This window comes from Mus musculus, chromosome 1 (genome assembly GCF_000001635.26).
Source record: "Mus musculus strain C57BL/6J chromosome 1, GRCm38.p6 C57BL/6J".
Taxonomy (NCBI): domain Eukaryota; kingdom Metazoa; phylum Chordata; class Mammalia; order Rodentia; family Muridae; genus Mus; species Mus musculus.
The window spans coordinates 91380795-91400290 of NC_000067.6; the positions used below are offsets into that span (position 1 = coordinate 91380795).

General features: G+C 44.5%; 1 protein-coding gene across 29 annotated transcripts in view; it reads right to left on the reverse strand.

The window, feature by feature from the left end:
• The window catches only part of Ilkap (integrin-linked kinase-associated serine/threonine phosphatase 2C), a 24999-nt gene extending 6949 nt beyond the window's left edge, over window positions 1-18050 (reverse strand). For 2 of the 29 annotated variants that reach the window (XM_030242418.1, XM_030242413.1), the window contains exons 1-9: window positions 17857-18042; window positions 10315-10403; window positions 9813-9869; window positions 7561-7670; window positions 6421-6547; window positions 4446-4552; window positions 3771-3864; window positions 2510-2597; window positions 1057-1178 (exon numbers count right to left, since the gene is read on the reverse strand). In XM_030242418.1, coding sequence (XP_030098278.1) covers window positions 1057-1178; window positions 2510-2597; window positions 3771-3864; window positions 4446-4552; window positions 6421-6485 — 476 coding nt within the window. In that variant the 5' untranslated portion in view covers window positions 6486-6547; window positions 7561-7670; window positions 9813-9869; window positions 10315-10403; window positions 17857-18042. Of the gene's footprint in view, window positions 1-1056; window positions 1179-2509; window positions 2598-3770; window positions 3865-4445; window positions 4553-6420; window positions 6548-7550; window positions 7671-9812; window positions 9870-10314; window positions 10404-14575; window positions 14694-16956; window positions 17087-17856 lie in introns of those variants that run through there. The other 27 variants (XM_030242421.1, XM_006529809.4, XM_006529807.4 and 24 more) reach the window with 27 other exon arrangements.
• Window positions 18051-19496: the final 1446 nt, after the last annotated feature.

Here is a 19496-nt window from a genome sequence, read left to right on the forward strand (position 1 = left end):
ACTTCATAACTGTAATTTTGATACTGTTATGAACCATTATGTAAATCTGATATGCGACCCCTCTGATCATGACCCAAAGGTTACCTGCTGGTGTACAGACTGTGGTGCCACGTCCTGTGTGACCCCATGTAACCTGGCTGCCTCCCTCTATGCCCAGCAGCCATGCACAAAGCCTCCCAGCTCTCATACATTAGAGAAGAGAAAGCCTTCAGACTTCAAGTTCAAACACCCCAGCAGCTTAGCTAAAAGGACATTTTTGAACATTTTATCTCCAACAGAACAAAAAAAACTTGAGGACAAATTATAGAAAGAACCAGAAAACAGGGTCACATTTAGAAGGCAATGTCCATGAAGTGGAAGAATGAAGTTCTCATTTCACCTCTGGGCACACAAGTGATCGACTCTGGTCACATGACCTTTGAAGACAGCGGTGAGTGAACTGAGGAGGTACAGCAGCAATCTCTGTGTCAGCAACAGCACACTCTGAAGGCGTCCCTTTATTAACTAATTTTTGAGAGAGTGCCTCACCACATTGCACAGGTGGACCTTGAACTCCTGAACTCAAATACTCTCCTGTCTCAACCTCCCAAGTACCTGAAAGTGCAAGTGTTCCCATACCTAGCTTTGAACCTGGTCTACTAACCACTAGAGACTTTCAGTGCCACAGCGCAATATATAAACTGGGTATGCTAAGGCAGGCCAATAATTCCAGAAGTGAGGAGCTGGAGGCAGGAAAATTACAAGTTTAAGGCCAGCTTTGGTTATAGACTGAGGTGAGGCCAGCCTGGGCTAGATGAGACCCTGTACAAAAACCAAGCAAGGACAGTATGAGAGAAGCTCCCCAGACACACTGAAAATAGCTGAGTGGTAAGTACTCACTTGAGACAGGTTTTGTCTTTCTGTTCAGCCAGGGAGACACTTTCTACCTTTACTGTGACACAGATGAACTAAGTTATTCATATGCACTGCCAGACCTGAGAGTGGACCTTACTATGCACATTAATCCTCAATGGTGTGGAGGCTGAGTTCCTGGGACCCCATAAATGCCCTGGATACCTGACATTCCCTCCAGCTTTCTGTATCCTCATGCGCTCTTCATACTGAGTTGGGTTGTGCTCTTTGCTGAGGCTTAAGGCTGCGTGCTTCTGACTTTCCTCATTATATCGACACAGGATTGCCTGGGAAGACAGAGATCGCAAACCATGGAATTCAGTGAGCAGCATCTAGGACTCAGTCAAAGGGAGACTTACAATGATTTCACATTCAGTTGCTTGCTGACATACAGAAGCTCAGAGAATCCAGCATCAAAGAAATAGCAAATAGGAAAGTTGTTCTCACTCTAAGGGTGAGAAATCCCCAGTTTTGGTGTCAATTCTGTCATAAGCCTTGCTGGCTGACTGTAGCCAATCTCTCAAATGGCCATTGTTGGTGGCATTAGTGACAAAGATGGGAGGCATTTAACAAATACCATGGCCAAAGTCAGAAGGCTGTGAGCTTTTCTGAGAATTGAGGATACAGGCAAGCACAGCACACACTCCCTGTTTGCTCCCACGGCCATGGTTACTGTGTCCCTTTCACAGAGGACACTGAAACCCAGAGGAGTAATTTGCTTAAAGTCACATAAAGAACCAGGGTTCATAGGGTTCATACTGGGTCTGGGTATGAAGAATTTGGGGGGGACGGGGGAGAAGGTGGAGTGACACATTTTCCCTCCTGTTCTGGTTTGAGTAACTTGTTCTAAACAAGTTCTACTTGTATACTTGTTTACTTATATACTAGAACTTGTCTATCAAGGCTCCCAGGAACCTAAGCTCCCTGAGGACAGGCTGTCACCTCCGTTTACAGCTGCATTCCTAGTGATGAGTCCTAGCCCTAAGCACCAGAGGAGGAGTGGTAGAGGCTGCTTAGTGAGTGGTCACTGGCAACTGAAGGACACAGGACTGGGTGGAAAGCAGCATGCTTGAACATAAGGCCACTCCCTATAGCACCTGACCTGTCCCTGGGCTCCCGTGCTGCAGATGTGCTTGGCCTTGGCCTTCCCTTTCACGGCTCTCTAGCTACTCTGCAGTCAAAGCCCTTGGAAAGGTGGAGTTAATACTTTCATTCAATACCAACTATGTCATAAAAATGAGGATCTAAGTTACCTGCACACAGATTTCATTCTAAACCCCAGTGTCATTTAATAGCATGGCAAACAAACCAAAACAAAAAACAAGCAAACAAACCAATAAAACAAAAAAACAAAAAAACAAAACCAAACCAAAACAAAAAACCCCCGAAATCCTATTGGCAGGGGAGACAGCATCTCGGTGTGAACCAGCCAGCTCTTGCCCTGGGGAGAACAGACGGCCCTGCTCAGCTGCCGAGTCTGTCCCAGGTGTACACTGGAACACTCCTTGCAGAAACCCCACTAGAAGGGAAGGCCCAACCAGCCACCAACACTTTAACTTGCTTAAGGTCTCTCCTTAAGACATGCTGTCACCTAAGCAGGTGGCTCAGAGCCACATACCCGACTATCTCCAAGGTTGGCGATATACAGGATGTTGTCCACAGCCAGGACACACGTGGCAGTGGACCCGTCTTTCCAGGCAGGCTTCCTGGGGAAACACATCAGAAACGCAGTCACCACTACTGGCGAGTGCCCAGAGACTAATTTATAGAGCTAAACAGCAAGTCTGCCAGGCTAAAACAGATTGTATCCTCTGTATTACTCCATAGTTTGGATATGGGTAGTGTCCCCAGATGCTCCTATGTCAAAGGTTGGGATCCCATGGTGACACTATTAGAAAATACTGTGGCCCTCTAGGAAATGGGGCCTTATGAGAGATTTAGGTCACTGTGAAAGTTTCCTCATAAGGAGCTGTGGGATCTTACTGCAAAGTCCTTCAAAGGGATTGTGGGGCTTGGGCTCATTTTCCCTGTCTCTTGCTGTCTGGCTCATGAACACACATGCTGAGACTCACTGCTACCATAGTATGCCACTCGAATCAAAGGTCTGAACTAACTGGGCTGCCCTATAGCTGTGCCTCAAGTCCAGAACAGTAAGCAGAAACAAAGCTCTTTATTTTGGGCACAGAGGGGCCACATACCTTTGGTTCACTCCAGAGGCAGGCAAAACTTTTAAGTTTGAGGCCAGCCAAGGATACACAGTGAAACCCTCTCTCAAAACTAAAAACAAACACCAAACAATTCTTCCTAACATAGCCCATGTGATGCAGAAATACACACATCTTTTTTTTCCCCTTCTTAAAATGTACGAGTGTCTTGTCTGCATGTATTCAAGTGCATACCTGCTGCTCCTGGAGACCAGGAGGCCATTAGAATCCTTGGAACTGGAGTTACAGGAAACTGTGAGCCATTATGGGAGTGCTGGTCCTCTAGAAGAGGCAGCCTGTGCTCTTAACCACTGAACCATCCATCTCTACAACTCCAACATACATTTTTCTAAAAAGCATTTTTTTCTGCTTTTTAAATTTTATTTACCTAAAAAAATATTATTGTATGTGTGTGCACAGTGTGTAAGCATGCATGTGTGTGAAGGGAATATCTCATTTTACCCTTTGGAACTGAACTCAGGGAATAAAAATTAGTGGCAATCATCCTGACTGGCTTCCCGCTGGCCCCACATCCTCCTTAATTAATGGTTGTAAGAGCTCACACATGGTGCTGGGTACTCCTGAGACAGAAAGCATTGTGCTAAACAGCATCACAAGACCTGAGGTTGCTCAGGAAAACACCACGCACTGAGCATTCTGCATGCAGATACTCACTGGCTTGAAGCCTGTTTCAGGAACTCTTCATCGGTGTGCTTAAAAGTATCTAGCAGACACCTCTTTACAGTCTTCTCCACACTGATTATATCTCCTGGTAGAGAAGGGTCAAACAGAGTCATCTTTCAAGAGGAGAAGGCTGCTGCCCACTCAGGTTCTGTTGGTCGTTTTCACATATAAACTATTTTCTAAGCATGTCCTTGTCAACAATCTACTTCCTCACCTGTAGGAGCGCCATGCAATTCCGATGTACTGGTTTCCACAGCGTGGAGGCAGACAAGACACTTAACCACATCCCAGACACTTAACAAGCTAAGAAATGGTGCTTTATTTACACAGCCTCTTCTGAACCCTAAGCTCAGACTTTCTGAACCTAAGCCTAAGACTTTCTTTTTTGGTGACAGAGACTTATGTAGGCCAGGCTTCAAACTTACTGTGCAGCTGAAAATGATTTTTGAACTGCTCATCTGCCTCATGAACCATCATACCCAGTATACGTAGTCCTGAGGACTGAATCTAGGGCCTCAGGCATGCTAGTCAGGTAAACTATCAACTGTGCAACATCCCCAAACCCATCAACGACGTTCTGCCAAAGCAAAACACCCAGTCCGACAGACTCGGCCATGCAAACAGCACAGCAAGTCAAACGTCCACAGGTTCAGTTCTCAGTCTCACCTTTAGGAAATTTCCTGATTAAGTTCTGGTGCAAATTCTGTGCAGCAAATTTCGAGGCTCGTATTCCTCCATGTCCATCAAACACAGCAAAGTATGAAACCCGAGTACTAGAAGAACGAATTAAAGGTTAATTATATCCCTAAAACAATGAACACACCTCTTCACTGAAGCTTGCTTTACTGAGTTTTGAGGTGGGGGCTCCATATTTAGCCCAGTCTGGCCTCCAATTACAGAGCCTTGTGCCCCTGCCCAGGTGTGCTGAGATTACACGTAGGTAATTTCACCACACTCAGCTTCATTAAAGCTTTGAAGTTTCATCTCAAGCAATGAACATGAAATTCACATTGTTGAGATACCAGTCACACTGACATGTGGGAAAAGGTATTTAAGAGATTTAAGTAAGTTTCATCCATTTTAATTGTTGAGTCCAGTATAGTAGCTCACACCTGTTATCCCAGAACACAGGAGGCTGGAGCGTGAGAAATGCTAACATTGTGAGCTCCAAGATCTGCCTGGCCTACAGAGTGAGACCTATCTTAAGACACAAAACAAACAAAACAACATTTGTTTCAAAAACTAAGCTGTGGCTGGAGAGATGGCTCAGTGGTTAAGAGCACTTATTGCTCCTGCAGGGGACCCAGGATCAGTTCCCAGCATCCATTACTCCAGTTCCAGGGAATTCAAAGCCTTCTTCTGATCTCTCTGGGTACCAAGCATGCATGTGGTGCATATACATACATGAAGGTAAAAACTTATACACATATAATAAATAAAATTTATAAACTAAGCTATATAATTTCTCAGTGAAATTAGAATTCAGAACTTTTATCCCATTTAAATCAGACTTTTGTTAAACAAATGAAAAAAGTTACTCATCCAAGACTCTTGTCCAAAATGTTCATATGAACAAGGGAGAAGTTACAGGATTGTCGCTTAAGTGTTGATTAATATCTAACTTCAAAGCTTATGCTGATCTTCTTATTCCTATTTCCTACCAACTTTTGTCAGAAAACCCAGCTAGATGGTTAACTGGGTAGTTTGGCTTGACAACCTGACACCCTGCATTCAATTCCTGGTACCCGTGTAATGGTGGACGGAGAAAACCAACCCCACAAAGTTATCCACTGACAAAACTACACAGCACAGTTCCACCTGCATCATAAATGCACACAATAATTTTAACTTAAAACTACATCAGAAAGAAAACTATTAATGAGAAATGACATTTAGGGTTAAGATGAACTTTTCTTTCAAACTTCTTTGCATTCCTTTGATCAGTAAGAGCACTTATCAAAGGCTTCAGTTCCATGTGTGCACCGCTTTCTTTCTTCCAGGCCATTTTGACTACTTTGGTCTTTCTGGGCCCTGATTATCTAGCTGTACAGCCTCTCCCAATGCCATAAGACTCCGCTGGGTTTAATTTGGAGGCAAAGCCTTTTTGGTAGTTCTAAGACTTTCCAGGAACTCAACATCCACTGAGTGCTGGGAACTCAGGACAGGACGACAATCATGTACCACCACACCCACACTTCCTGCAGAGTTTACTCGGTGACTTTCAATTCATCCACTCTCTAGGACACAGAGTAATAGCACTCAGCCCGAAGCTGATCAGTCCCCGTGAGAGTACAACTGCCTGAAGTCCATAGCAGGGGAGACAGTTCTCACTCAGCGGCACTCAGATGCAACACTGAGGAAATCTAGGTTGGGCAGATCTTTGCTGAGGGGCAGTCCCTTGTTTAGCAATGTAATATTCTTTTCTCTACCCACCAAATACCAATAGCCACGGCCTACTCCAAAAATATCCTCAGATGGTAACAACTATCTTAAAAATATTCTCCCATCTAAGATCCACTGATGCAAAAGGCAGGTTACTCATGGCGTCAGTCTTTCTTGGAGAAACATCTTCACACAGTCCAAAACTTAGAACAGAGGAGAAATGAGCACCAGCCAGGCTTGCTGGACTGTAAACACTCACATGAGAGATGATGGAGGATTACACTCCTGAGTGATATCGTTCAGGATGACATGGGCATCCTGCATCTCCTCCCTCTCACCCTTCCGCTCTGCCACATAGCCTTTCAGACCAAAGATCACCGAAGAGGCTGGGGAAAGAAAACAAAAAGCCAATACAAAACTGTGCCTTACCCTCTAGAAGCCCTAGTCCCAGAGCAAATAAGAGGTACTACGGCAGCCTAGCTCAGCAACATCACAGTGGTACAAATAAGCAATATTCCCTCAAGGCATTTCCTTGTGGCCACAATTCAGGGTTCTGCCACAAAGCCTGGAGCTGTGACAGACATGTGAGCTGCACCTAAGGAGATCAGAGTCAAAGAAGCGCTGCCTCACACTAATGGGGATGTGGGACTAAGGGTCAGGAGAAAGTGATCCCCAAGGAGAAATTTAATCTGGTGACAATTTAATGAGGACCCAAAAACTCCCATTTCTAAAAACTCCCAATCAGTAGAGTTGCCAACTATGCTGCTGGAGACCCTGAGAGTATGCATCTGCGTGCTCTAGGCTGCCAACCGTGGTAACAGGCACTTCCCTCCAACTGAGCAGTTAAAGGGCAGGAGTCTGCTGTAGCACAGAATGGTGTCGCACTCAGAGGCTGCCTAGTTAAGTTCTCTACAGAGCTGGAACACTTCTAGAAGCGAAAGCAATGCCTTTGGCCATGTCTAGCAGCATTGCCACATTAGTGCCACTGCTCTCACTGAGGCGATTATTCGTAGACGTGAAAGTTTTCAGTCATTTCTCTCCATCAGTACAAAAAGGGAAGTCTATAGCTATTTCTCCTAGTCAAAGCTAATCAAGAGTTTTTAAACAAAGACTAGTAGTCAGAAAGAATGGATGGTCATAAGTCAGCCATTTCTGAAGAGGACAAAGGAAAAAAATCCGTCCTTTTCTATGCTGAAGAACAACATGGTTTCCTGTCAGGTCAGGCAAGCACGTGAAAAGTAAAGGCAGTCTTACATATCATTTGCAGAAGGGGGCCACGCCCACCTCTTACACTCAGAGAAGTGCTACAGTTAGAAGCTGACTCTGGCTTTGCTCTGGGATGTTTAAGGTATAAGATCTGATACATTTGTTTTCAAACTGTCTGAAAACCTTTACAAACTTTCTTTTCCACAAGCTCTTCACCGCCATTCTTCTCCTCCTCAGGGGCTTTCCTCTTTGCTCCTTTCCCTTCAGTCTTCACCACCTGGGAACCTGATGTGGCAAGAGAACCTAGAAATGAAGTAAAGGCCAGACAGAAACAGCTCTAGACGCAGAGTTGCCAGCAGACCCAGCTCCATCCACTCTAGCCTACAGACATAACTGCACTTCAGGCAAGGACCAACACATACTGTGCCCAGGCTAGAACTTCTGGTTAGAAAGCTAGAAGATAGGGCAGCATCCACACTGAGTAAGGACCTAAGAGTCTCTGCCCTGGAGATTTCTCAGTAGCATAGCACACTTAAACTTCTAGCCTGTAGCATATTCATGATGTAGGACATCCACAGACCCTTAGTGACTAACAGGGACATTTCCAGAAGCTGCAGCAAACTTGTATGTCCTGAACCAGTCCAGACAAAACACTACACTCCTAAAAGGCTTACAATGAGCTAAAAGCACAGAGTGCTGCTGGGGCCGCCCTACCTCTCTATCAAGCAAACCTAGCTGCTCCAGCAGCACTCATGTGTGCGGGACCATAAGGTCTAGCTTCAGTTTCTAATCTTCCAGCCACAGTTTCTTCATAACATGGTGAGAGAATGCCCTCCAGACTGTGTGAACATCGATAGGGACAAGAAATAAACCAGCCACTGTGGTGCCAGTTACACCAAATGTCCCTAAATGCTCTCTGTAGCCATTCATTCAACCTACTTCTTAGGAAAAAGAAGAAAAAGCTCTGTGCTAAGATTCATCTCCTTGCAAAAGAGCATATCCACAATGGTATTACAAAATGCATGACACACTGCATAAAAAAGAGCAACTTAATGAGAAAATGTCATGGACATTTTAAGTCTCCTCAGTGTCTTTCCATCAGCATCACGCTGCTTACTGTTTGGGCTCCAGTTTTCCTTTCTGAATCCTTTCTAATTGCAAAATAGAGAAGTACACTGCTATTAACAGCCTCTAGGTGAGTTCCACTGCACCACAGGACACGGTCTATATGTTAAAGACTCTCCACTAGGCCTTGTCTTACAGACTAGCACATGGTCAACTCCCACAGACTATCTGCCCTCTTGAGAAGAATCAGTTTTCCAAGAAATCCAAAATACTGAGTACCAGATTATACACGCTGTGTTAAGTCTTCTAATGAGTACCAATACAGACTGAATTATTTTAAAGTTAACTCTACAAAAACACTTGATTTGCATATTACCCTCATATAATTAAGAGCACTGACTCTATTAGGAAAGTTTTCAAGGCTGACTGGTAGAAGCATGCTGCAGTTTTTCATACGAGTCCCTAGTCCTGAAAACTTTGGGATTCTCATAAAAGACAATTAAATGTTCTTTTTAAAAGCAATCCTACTGATTTCACAGGGATTAAAAAAAAACTATTTAGAAAAGTAGTAAATATTCTATTTGGCAACAAATCGAACTTTTAACCTCAAAAAAATAGAACCACCTGCAGCCTCTCCCCAGTCCCCACACAGCAAAGAGGCTGTCAGTTAGACGGAATAAACAGTCTGCAGCTATAACAGTACACCCATCACTCTTCCCTTCTGACACAAAACAGAACACTGTCATGTGGGGGACATAAGGCAAATCAGAGTAACAAACTGAAAAATTTTTAATATGAAAGTTCAGAGTGAATTTTTGACCTTTTAAATGATGGTTATTATTTTGAGACATGGTCTCATTACATAGCCCAGGCTAGTCTGGAACTCAAGTTCCTTCTGCTTGAACCTTCTGAATAGAGATTACAGGCAGGAGCCACATGCCTGGATCTTAATTCTTATTGTATTTGTATTTATATTTATGAGTACACTGTAGCTGTCCTCAGACACACCAGAAGAGGGCACCAAATCCAATTATGGATGGTTGTGAGCCACCATGTGGTTGCTGGGAATTGAACTCAGGACCTTTGGAAGAACAGTCAGTCCTCTTAACTGCTGAGCCATCTCTCCAGCCCCCTGGATCTGAATTCTTAAAAAAATCAGCCTAGCAGGTGAAGGCAAAGTTAAGGACAAGAAACAAAATGGCTGATACAGTACTGAAGTCTCTAATCTCAGCTTCTATCTGAGCATGTCTGTTCAATTTTAATAGACCTCATCTATACTATACTTTAACGTCATTCAAAATCCTGCTAAAACCCGTGCACACAGTTTACATAGTGGCACAATAAGGGTTATCCAGCCACACCTCAAAACTGTTTGCCTACCTGAATTGCCACTGGCAGCAGGCGGAAGATCATCAAAGAGTAAAGGTCCCCCAGAGCCTGAAACACAGAAGAACCCAGAGTGAGTCCACGATGACAAACCAGGCCTCGGTTCAGAATCCATCCCACCAGGACACCTATGCAGCAGCTTATTGAGACAAATTCAGAACTTGTGTCAATCCAGTGCAACTCAGTCTGCAGGGAATAATATATCCGGAACCTATTTTAAAGTCCTATGATTTCAAAGGAAATAGAAATTCTGTCTTAAATGAGCTGAATTTCACTGCAAATAGTAACATACTGAACTGAACCAGAGACAAGGCTCGTCCTGTTTATGCAGCACTTCTCAGAGCTGCCTACTGCAGGTCTTTCTGCCTTACCTGAGGCCATGAGTTCAAAACTTAAAAGACAGCCAACACCTAAAACATCTGTGTGTTAAAAATGGGGGAAAGGGAGAAAGATTGAGACAACTACAATCCCAGGATGAGTAGACGTTGACACACACCTGGGAAAGCCTGAAGACTGTACCTGAGTCAGTACTGCTGGCCGGGGGCAGGTCCTCAAAGAGCACGGGTCGTCCCTGTGCTTCCTTCCCTGAAACAGAAAACCTGCTTTTAGAGAGCAGGTGGCCACCCAGGATAAACTTCTACAGGGAACACACCTGTGCCCACTCCTGATATGAGGTATGTTGCTATGAGTTACAATATTCTCTTTTCTGTTAAGCAGACATACTTTTTAAAAAATCTCGTCAGGACAGCTATTTTCTATAAAAGGCCTGTTTCCAACAGTCACAGTCCATATAAAAACAACGAAATGACACCCCAGCAGGTGCCAAATTTAAAAGATATTTGGCTTTTTTCTTTTGGGAGAGAGGGGTCAGGGGTTTTACAATATAGCCCTGGCCTGAAACTCACAATGAAGACCAAGCTGACCTCACACTCACAGAGATGCTCCTGCCTCTGCCTCCTGAGTGTTGGGTAAAAGGTCTATGTGTGCTGCCACAGCTCTTCCTCCCCTTTCTTTTCTAGCCCTAATACTAAGTGTAAAATGCATGCTAAGTGTGTCCTACCACTGAACTACACACAATATACCCTGGTTCCTAAAATCTTCCCTCAAAAGAGAATCACTGAGCGAGAAAAGAGAAAAGATGACTCTGTAGCTCAAGGCAGAGCTGAGAAGCAGAGGCACCTTCAGAGGCCCCTGGGAACTACTGAATGCTATCTGGTGACTTGTGCAACAGGAGAGAATCTAGTGTGACTTGGTGTCACCAGCAATTGAGTCTATGGAGAACTTATCTCACAGCTGAAGAGGACAGGCCTCAGAAGAAAGCCAAGGAATGTTTCTTTTTAATCTAAAAAGCTGAAGATTGCCAGGCGTGGTGGCATACGCCTTTAATCCCAGCACTCAGGCGGATTTCTGAGTTTGAGGCCAGCCTGGTCTACAAAGTGAGTTCCAGGACAGCCAGGTCTATACAGAGAAACCCTGTCTCAAAAAACAAACAAACAAACAAAAAACAAAACAAAACAAAAAGCAGAAGATTAAATTCTAGATGTCTTATGTCCCATTATCATTTTTCACATAAAATGTAATCATTATTCCTTACTCCCCAGCTTCTAAAAGTCTTCCAAAATTCTACTTAAACTATTAAACATATGAGCTGACACACAAGAATCTAGAGAAAAATATCCTGATGGTGAGGGGTAAGCAGACTCCTTACCTACACTTCCCAGACTCAGTTATGCAGTATCACTGGCAGCCCAATTGTATTAAGTGGGAAACTATCAAAAGCATTCGTTTTCAACTGCACACCATTCTAAGTTAGCGCAGAGACTTGTGCTATCCCTAGCCCCTACCCACTGTGTATCTCATCAGCCAGGCCATCTTTGCTCTCCCCATGCTGCCTGTCACTGAATCCCTCAGAAACCATTAGTGCTTAGTAGCCATTTTTGGGTGTTTGTCAGAGTGACTGCCATAGAATTACACAATCTATATTCAAGCAACTTTTATTATACTTAAGAAATGACCCCAAAACACACATTATTTTTAAATTATTTATTTAATTTTATGTGTACAAGTGTTTTGCCTGTATGTATGTCTGCCTGTACACCATGTGCATGCCTGATACCCAAAGATCAAAAGAAGGCCTTTGAAGCCTCTGGAACTGGAGCTGCAGATGGTTGCAAGCTACCATGTAGGTGCTGGGAATGGAACCTGTGTCTTCTATAAGAGCAAGAAGTGCTCTTAGTCACTGGGCCAATCTCTCAAGCCCCCAAAACACACTCTTATTATGGCATATTATGATTATTTTATTATTCGTTTCTGTCAAGCTCTCACACAAGCACAGGGAAGAACATAGTGTTTTACAGAATTTTTTAGCATCTATAGGTTCTCAAAATGTAGAGCTGGGTATAAATGACTACTATACAGCATGCTTACCTCCTATGGTGCTCTTGCAGAGGCTCTGGGTTCAATTCCTAGCACCCACAGACCCAAGACAGACCTCGTTCTACTGTCTGTTTCTTAGACATGTAAAATAACCCTCATTTTTATCAGTTCACTTAAATAAATGTATATTCTTCAAGAGGTTTATTTATGATTATGATTTGTCCTCCATATAAAGATGAGATGGGTATCAATTCTCCTTACACGGGTGTCAACATGTGAGTATGCTTACGTGCTGTGTGTGTGTGTGTGTGTGTGTGTGTGTGTGTGTGTGTGTGTGTGTGTGTGTATGGAGGACAGAGGTAGACTCTGGCTGTCTTATTTGATCTCTTTCCACATTATATATTGAGGCAGGATCTTTTGAAGTTAGAGCTTGCTCATTTGGCTCAGCTAGTAGCCAGTTTGCTTCAGAAATCCATCTCTGCCCCTGAGTCTTGGGATTACATGTAGACCTCATCATGCTCACCCTGCATTTACATAGGCAGTAGGATCTGAACTCATCTTCATACTGTGTGGCAAGCACTTACCCATCCCTGTAGCCTAATTCTTCTCTTTAAAACAAAAAGTAGAATCTATCATTCCAAAGAAAGAAATGTCTTGGGGATATTTAGAAGTGCCTAAATAGGGCTGGTGAGATGGCTCAGCGGTTAAGAGCACTGACTGCTCTTCCGGAGGTTGTGAGTTCAAATCCCAGCAACCACATGGTGGCTCACAACCATCTGTAATGAGAAACAAACAAACAAACAAACAAAAATAATAATAATAATAATCGTATGGGCCGGAGCACACTGGCTGGAGCAAGAGGGAGAAGGGAAGGGGAGGGAAAAAAAAAAAAAAAAAAAGAAGTGCCTAAACACACGCACATCTCCTAAAGCTAACAAAATCTCTTTTATTTCATTATCTTACAACAACCCTTAGGATTCTAATCCTCAGGATTCCCCCAACAAGCTGAGGAATCACAAATGTTTTCATTTTTCTCATGAGACACAAATGTATGGAAACAGTAGGCAAAACTGCCCTTCACTGTCCCCAGCTACCCTTGGGGTCAATGAGGCACTGCTTCTAGAACCACTCTAATATCCAAAACCAGAGATGATTGCTCTCTTATACAAACGTTACTTTACCCAAACAACCCACCAACATTATCCTCTATATGTCACACCATCTCTAGAATATTTGTGCCCAGCACACAGTAAATACTACAAAAATGGCCCCTAGACTGTGTCATCTAAGCAAGGATAACTAGAAACCAGTCTATACATGCTTACTACAGCTTCTAAAAATCTGTTTCAATTTGTGGTACATTGACTCCACAAGTATAGAACCCACAGATACAAGAGAGCTAACTCCACTCTAAGAAGCAGAACACTAAAGAGTATTTATTCTAAGTATTAATTCTTCTACAAACCCCTAATATTCTCTCAGCTCACTTCCAAAGGTCTAAAAATCAAAACACCCTTCCCCCGGACACTCAAAACTGTATCTGGTTGGGGATGATGAGATAGCTCAGTAATTTTCCTCTTGCAGAAGACCTATGTTCAATTCCTAGCGCCCACATGGTGGTTCACAACAATCCATAACTCTAGTTCCAGGGGATCCCACACTGTCCTCTGATCTCTGGGGGCACCAGACACACATGTGGTATACATACACACAGGCAAAACACCCATATAACATAAGTCTTTTAAAAATTAGATAATTAGGACATTCAGTGGGCCATGACAGCAGCGGGCCCAGCCTCTTAGGGATAGGGACATGTAAATTACAGCATGGAGGCCAACCTGAGCAGCAGCCCTCCTCATCTAAGCATGGTTTTTCCACTACCGTTGTTCAACAGGAAAAGTCTTTGCATAGCTAACAGGTGTATCTTCAGTTCTCACAGGCACTCCTCACAGCAGATGTCTTGCTTCATGCCAGTCTAGTCCCTCTTCAGCCATAACACTGAGTGTTCAAACAGCACTGTCACTAATGGACAGTATGTTGCTCTCTCTCACCCTAGAATGCCACCAGAGGTACTTAATTAAACAAAGAGAGACTACCTTCCCATCTTACTGGCCACAACTGAGAATGAGCTGTAAGATGAAATTCTCACTGCTTGTAAAGCACTATACTAAGGGCTCTAAATGCTTTAACTCAACTGATTACTATAAGGATCCTATAAGGTACTGTTACTACTCCAAGAGAAGGAAGCTGAGACACCAAGGCCAAACGCCTGCCCAAGATGAGTGGGCTATGGGGAGTGGAGACTCAAACCCAGCTGGCAGATTCCCAGGGTGGGCTCTAGTTGAGCAGCTGTCTTGGACTTCAACCAAGACCACACTTACCCTTACAGTTCTACAGCACAACCCCAAGCTGGCTCATGAGGACCTCTTTAGTCATCCTGCAGATCATCAGTATGGTCAAACATGTTTGTGTCTGGATCCTTTAAAATGTCCTATAGGTTATAAATACTACATTTGATCTTAGACAATGGATGTGGGTCATTTATTATACTATGGAACTTTTCATTAGCCAAAATTTTGCACTGTTTTGAATAAACAGAAATCCAAACTATGTGAACTACAGCTGTCAGCTACCACCAGACAATATGCAACTTTGATCCATAACACCAACGGGAATGAAGTGTGCACCTTTCCAATCACAGCTTGTATTACCATCCCCTCCTCCCCATCATTTATCCAGGCACTCCATCTTCTGGATATTATATATTATGATAAGAGTTGTCATTTGTCTTCTGGAGACAGTGTTTCATTATGTAGCCTGACTGTCCTGGAACTTCTTTGTAGAGCTAGACCAGCCTGGCCTTGAATTTAGAGATTCACCTGCCTCTGCCTAGTAAGTGCTGGGATTAAAGATATGTACTAAGGGGTTGTCTTTTTATTGATCTTGTGAATCTTTCAATCATTATGCATAACTATATTAACCCTTCAAAACATATATTGTCATTCTTTCCTCAATTCACTTAACTATGACTTACTTTTTTTCTTGCATATACACTAAGTCCTAGAAGTAATGTTTTCTTCTGATATTTTAACCTTTATGTTTGTATTTCCATTTCTCAAATAAATACTCATGTGACTGTGTGGGTGTATATACGAGTGTGTGTAAAGGCTAAAAGCCTATGTCCGCATACTTTAATTGCTGAGATTATAGACATGTGTCTTCACCCCGGCTCCTAAATTTCATACGTTTAAGTTACTCTGGTGAGCAAATAGCCCTTGACAATTAAACATCAGTTTTATTTGAGGTGCTAAGGACTAGACTCAAGATTTTTCATGCTAAGTATGTGCTCTTGCGCTGAGTAATAGCGCCAGGCTGACCATCAGGTGCTTTGTCTTGGTACCAGCTCTGGACCCAGGGCCTTACACATGCTAGGCAGGTGTTCTACCATGTGCTCTCGCTCTAGCCTGACCAGCAGCTTTGAACAAAATGTTCTAACAAGCAAACAAGTGAACCACTCTATGTAACCAAACAATCTATGCCAGCATTTTATGTATCTATAAGTTCCACTACTGATAGAAAATAGGTATAATTCCTTTCTGCAAAAGATTGATTGTTATTTTAAATTGATATACTCAACTATCAAAATCTCTTAAGTCCTGGAGTGAAGCTGGAATTCAGTACAATATCTGTAGACATAAAACACATACTTTCTACATACTTATTCCAGGTTATAAAAATTTGTCTTGTGGGTATGAAGATAAGATGTGATACTTAAAAAAAAACAAAAACAAAAAAAACACACAACCAAAAGAATGAAACAAAACATGGCTGCTGTGCTGAGTGGTGGCGCCATATGCCACACACCTCATACTTTCTACAGAATCAGTACAACTGTCCCTTTATGTTGTGGTTACAGTGCAGATCCTAGGGATGTCACCAGCCATCATCTACAAATCCCTGACCATAGAATCGAACCTGGGCCATGCATTCTACCAAACGCACAGGTTCTCTTTATTCCACATAGTATCTGCAGGAGGCATCACTTATTACACACATTTGCCAGCGGTTCCTGAAGGTCAAAGGCAGTGCAAAGCTTGATCTGAAGACACAGCAGTTTCCATTGTCCACACATCTTCCTATAGTATGTGAAAATGACTAGACTTATTTCTTAATTGCTCCCAGTACTATTTTGGAAAATTTGTTATACTTACCCATGCATGAGCAGGGTCAGTATGCAATTTAGTCTTATTCTTATGACTACATAACAACCAACACCATTTACTAAAGCAAAGTATGGTGTCGGAACATGGTCTGAGAATGGAGTCCTGTGAGGAGAATTCTAAGTGCCTGTGAGAAAACAAGACAAGAGTCTTGTGACCTCAGTTTCTTCAAAACACATAATTATTCTTGGAATGTGTTTTTGTGTCTCCCCCACCCCCTGTAGTGGATAGGAGTGAGTTTATTTCAGATTACTCAATATGTTTGGGGGGGAGAGGGGGAGAGAGGGAGGGAGGGAAGGGGCATGGGGAACGCATGTATCTGCTAAGTCCCAAGTTGAGTTTAAGGTTTTAGGTCATGTCAAGAGAGCCTTGACCACGGAGAAGACCCAAAATAACTTTGGATAAAAAGCAATAGGGACTACTAATGATGACAGATTTCTAGGCACATCTGGCAATCCAAACTCTGGTCCGAGCACATTCAGACACAGGTTATACTCCAGTGACAGATGCAAGGCTGCCTGTATGAGGCCAGCTTTACTCACAACTGTAACGGTGGTTATCTTCAAAAAGCATGGCTGAATCAAACTCAGTCTCAAGGCCTAGTTACTTAGAAGCTTCTGTACCATCAGAGTGGTTGGTGGGGGTACGTAACGGTGCCACTACCAGGAACAACTGCAAAAAGAGGACACTACAAAGCATCTCAGGAGTCTGGAGGTGCGCAGGTTAAAAACCAAAGCACAGGTGTGAAGAGGACAGGTCAATACCTTCTCATAACCCCAAGCTCCAGCATTCTTCCATGCTAGCCCGTCCCGCTCTGCCAAGCTGGAGATCTGAGCCCTCCCACTTTTGAACATTGTTTCCTTGCCTAGAATCTCTGGAAACCATCAGCCGAAGCCCTCGCTAAAGGCCGCCTCCTTCCCAGGTCTTTCTCACTAGTCTTCGGGTACCGTTACTCCGGACGCTTGGCGTTTCCCACGGTTTTTAACCTATGCCTCTGCGATCAGAACTGAACTCTCTGAAGGCAAAGGCTGGGTCCTCTTCACCTTCCTATTCCGTGCCAAAGACCTTCCCAAAACGTGGGCTGCAGACGCCACCCCCCATCCCCGGCCTCGGTTATCTAGCCGTAGCGCCCTGCATTGGCTGTGCAGGCGCCCCGCACCAAGGGGCTGGAAGTCGGAAACTTGTTAAGTTCTCGGGGTTTCCAGGACGCAAACAGGCCCGGGACCAGGACATTCCGCTGGGAGTCTTGCTGTAGCCAAATTAAAGCCAGAGTGCCCCGACCCTTCGGCGCGGGACTTCGTGCGTGTGCCACGCGAGGCCTGGACAGGGACCGCGCGGTCGCTGCGGCCTCGGGAGCCACAGGCCGAGACTGAGGCGGCGGTGGCGCGAAGATGGCGGAGGCAGCGCATCCCGGCGCCGCCCTTTTCCCCCGCGCCGCTTACCGGCAGATGGCCGCGGCGCGCGCTCGGGCTCCGGCAGGTCCCCGAAGAGGTCCATGGCGGCGGGGCAGTGGAGCGGAGGCTCCGCGCTACCCTGGGCGGCGGCGGCGGCGGCGGCGCCGTCACTCACCGCGGGAGACCCTGCCAATCGCGCGCCGCCCAGCCGCCGCCCCAGAGTGCTACGCGCGGGGGCGGGGCGGGGGTGGGCTGCGCAAGCGCACGGGCGCTCTTGGCCTGGGCATTAGGTCCCGTGATAAATTGTTATGGCGTTTCCCCGGAAAGAAGGGAGGAGTGGCGCCGAGCCTGACATCCAGACAGGCTTTTGGCCGGAGAGGCGGGTCTGCACCTGTCCACTGTTCCCTGTGTGACCGAGCAGGCAAAGCACCTTCTGACCGCCCGGGAGCAGGATGGCGCCCAGCGGGGTCTCAGCTGTCCCACTGGGATAGAGACCAGAAAAAAACACCATCACTGGCCAAGCCACAAAAGTGACAAACATCCCTCATCTCAGCCACCAAATTTATGACGCTTTACCAATTACAAAGTTGTGTTGTGTATTTTCCCTGGTCTCAGAAAAGAGCCACTCATGGAATTAATTCCTCTTCCTACCATACAATCCACAAAGACTTCACTTCCTTAAAGGTACCCAAATTTATTGACTACACACCCCAATCCTACCAGCCCTTTCCAACACCACCTTACCTGTTTTTTTTGTTTGTTGTTGTTTTTGGTTTTTTTGCCAGTGTTGTGTGGACTTCTTGGTGCAGTAGGTAACAAGTCATTGCTTCCTTGCAAATGTAGACCAGATATTCTCTAGCTGCAATAGGTGGATCCACCCAGCTGACCTCCAAGCCACTGTTTGAAGTTTTTACTGCACTCAGACAGAACTGTCTCTTCCTTGACAGATGTAGGATTTTGAAATAACAGCACTTTGTCTTTTGTCCATATATCTCATACACTTCTCAGCCCATCCCAACTTGATATCACTATGTTTTTAAAGCAGCTCTTGCTAAGTGTCTTAGGGTTTCCATTGCTGTGAACAGACTCCATGACCTAGGAAACTCTTATAAAAGACAACAATTGGGGCTAGCTTACAGGTTTAGAGATACAGTCCTTTATCATCATGGCAGGAAGCATGGCAGCATTCAAGTAGGCACGGCGTTGGAGGACCTGAGAGTTCTACATTTTCATCCAAAGGAAGCCAGGAGCAGACTTTCCTCAGGCAGGTAGGAGGAGGGTCTTGAAGCCCACCCCTAAAGTGACACACTTCCACCAATTAGATCACACCTCTTCCAACAAGGCCACACCTCCTAATAGTGCCACTCTGAGGGCCAAGCATATTCAAATCACCACACTAAACTTGATTTCCCACTCCTGCAAATAGACTCGTCGGCCACCATTCCACATGAATTCTGGCAGTGTTTGCCATGTGGCCTGTCTTTCCCTCATATGTATGGACATCTCTAATCATTACTCCATCTCTACCTGGTTTACAGCTCAACTTCTGGCTGCTAAATAAAATCTTTTGTGGAGACAAGAACTTGCTCAGTAGGCCAGGCTGGACTTGAACTCACAATGCCTCTACCTCCCCAGTGCTAGGACTATATATAAATCTCTGTCACCACCCCTGGCAATTGGAATTCTGA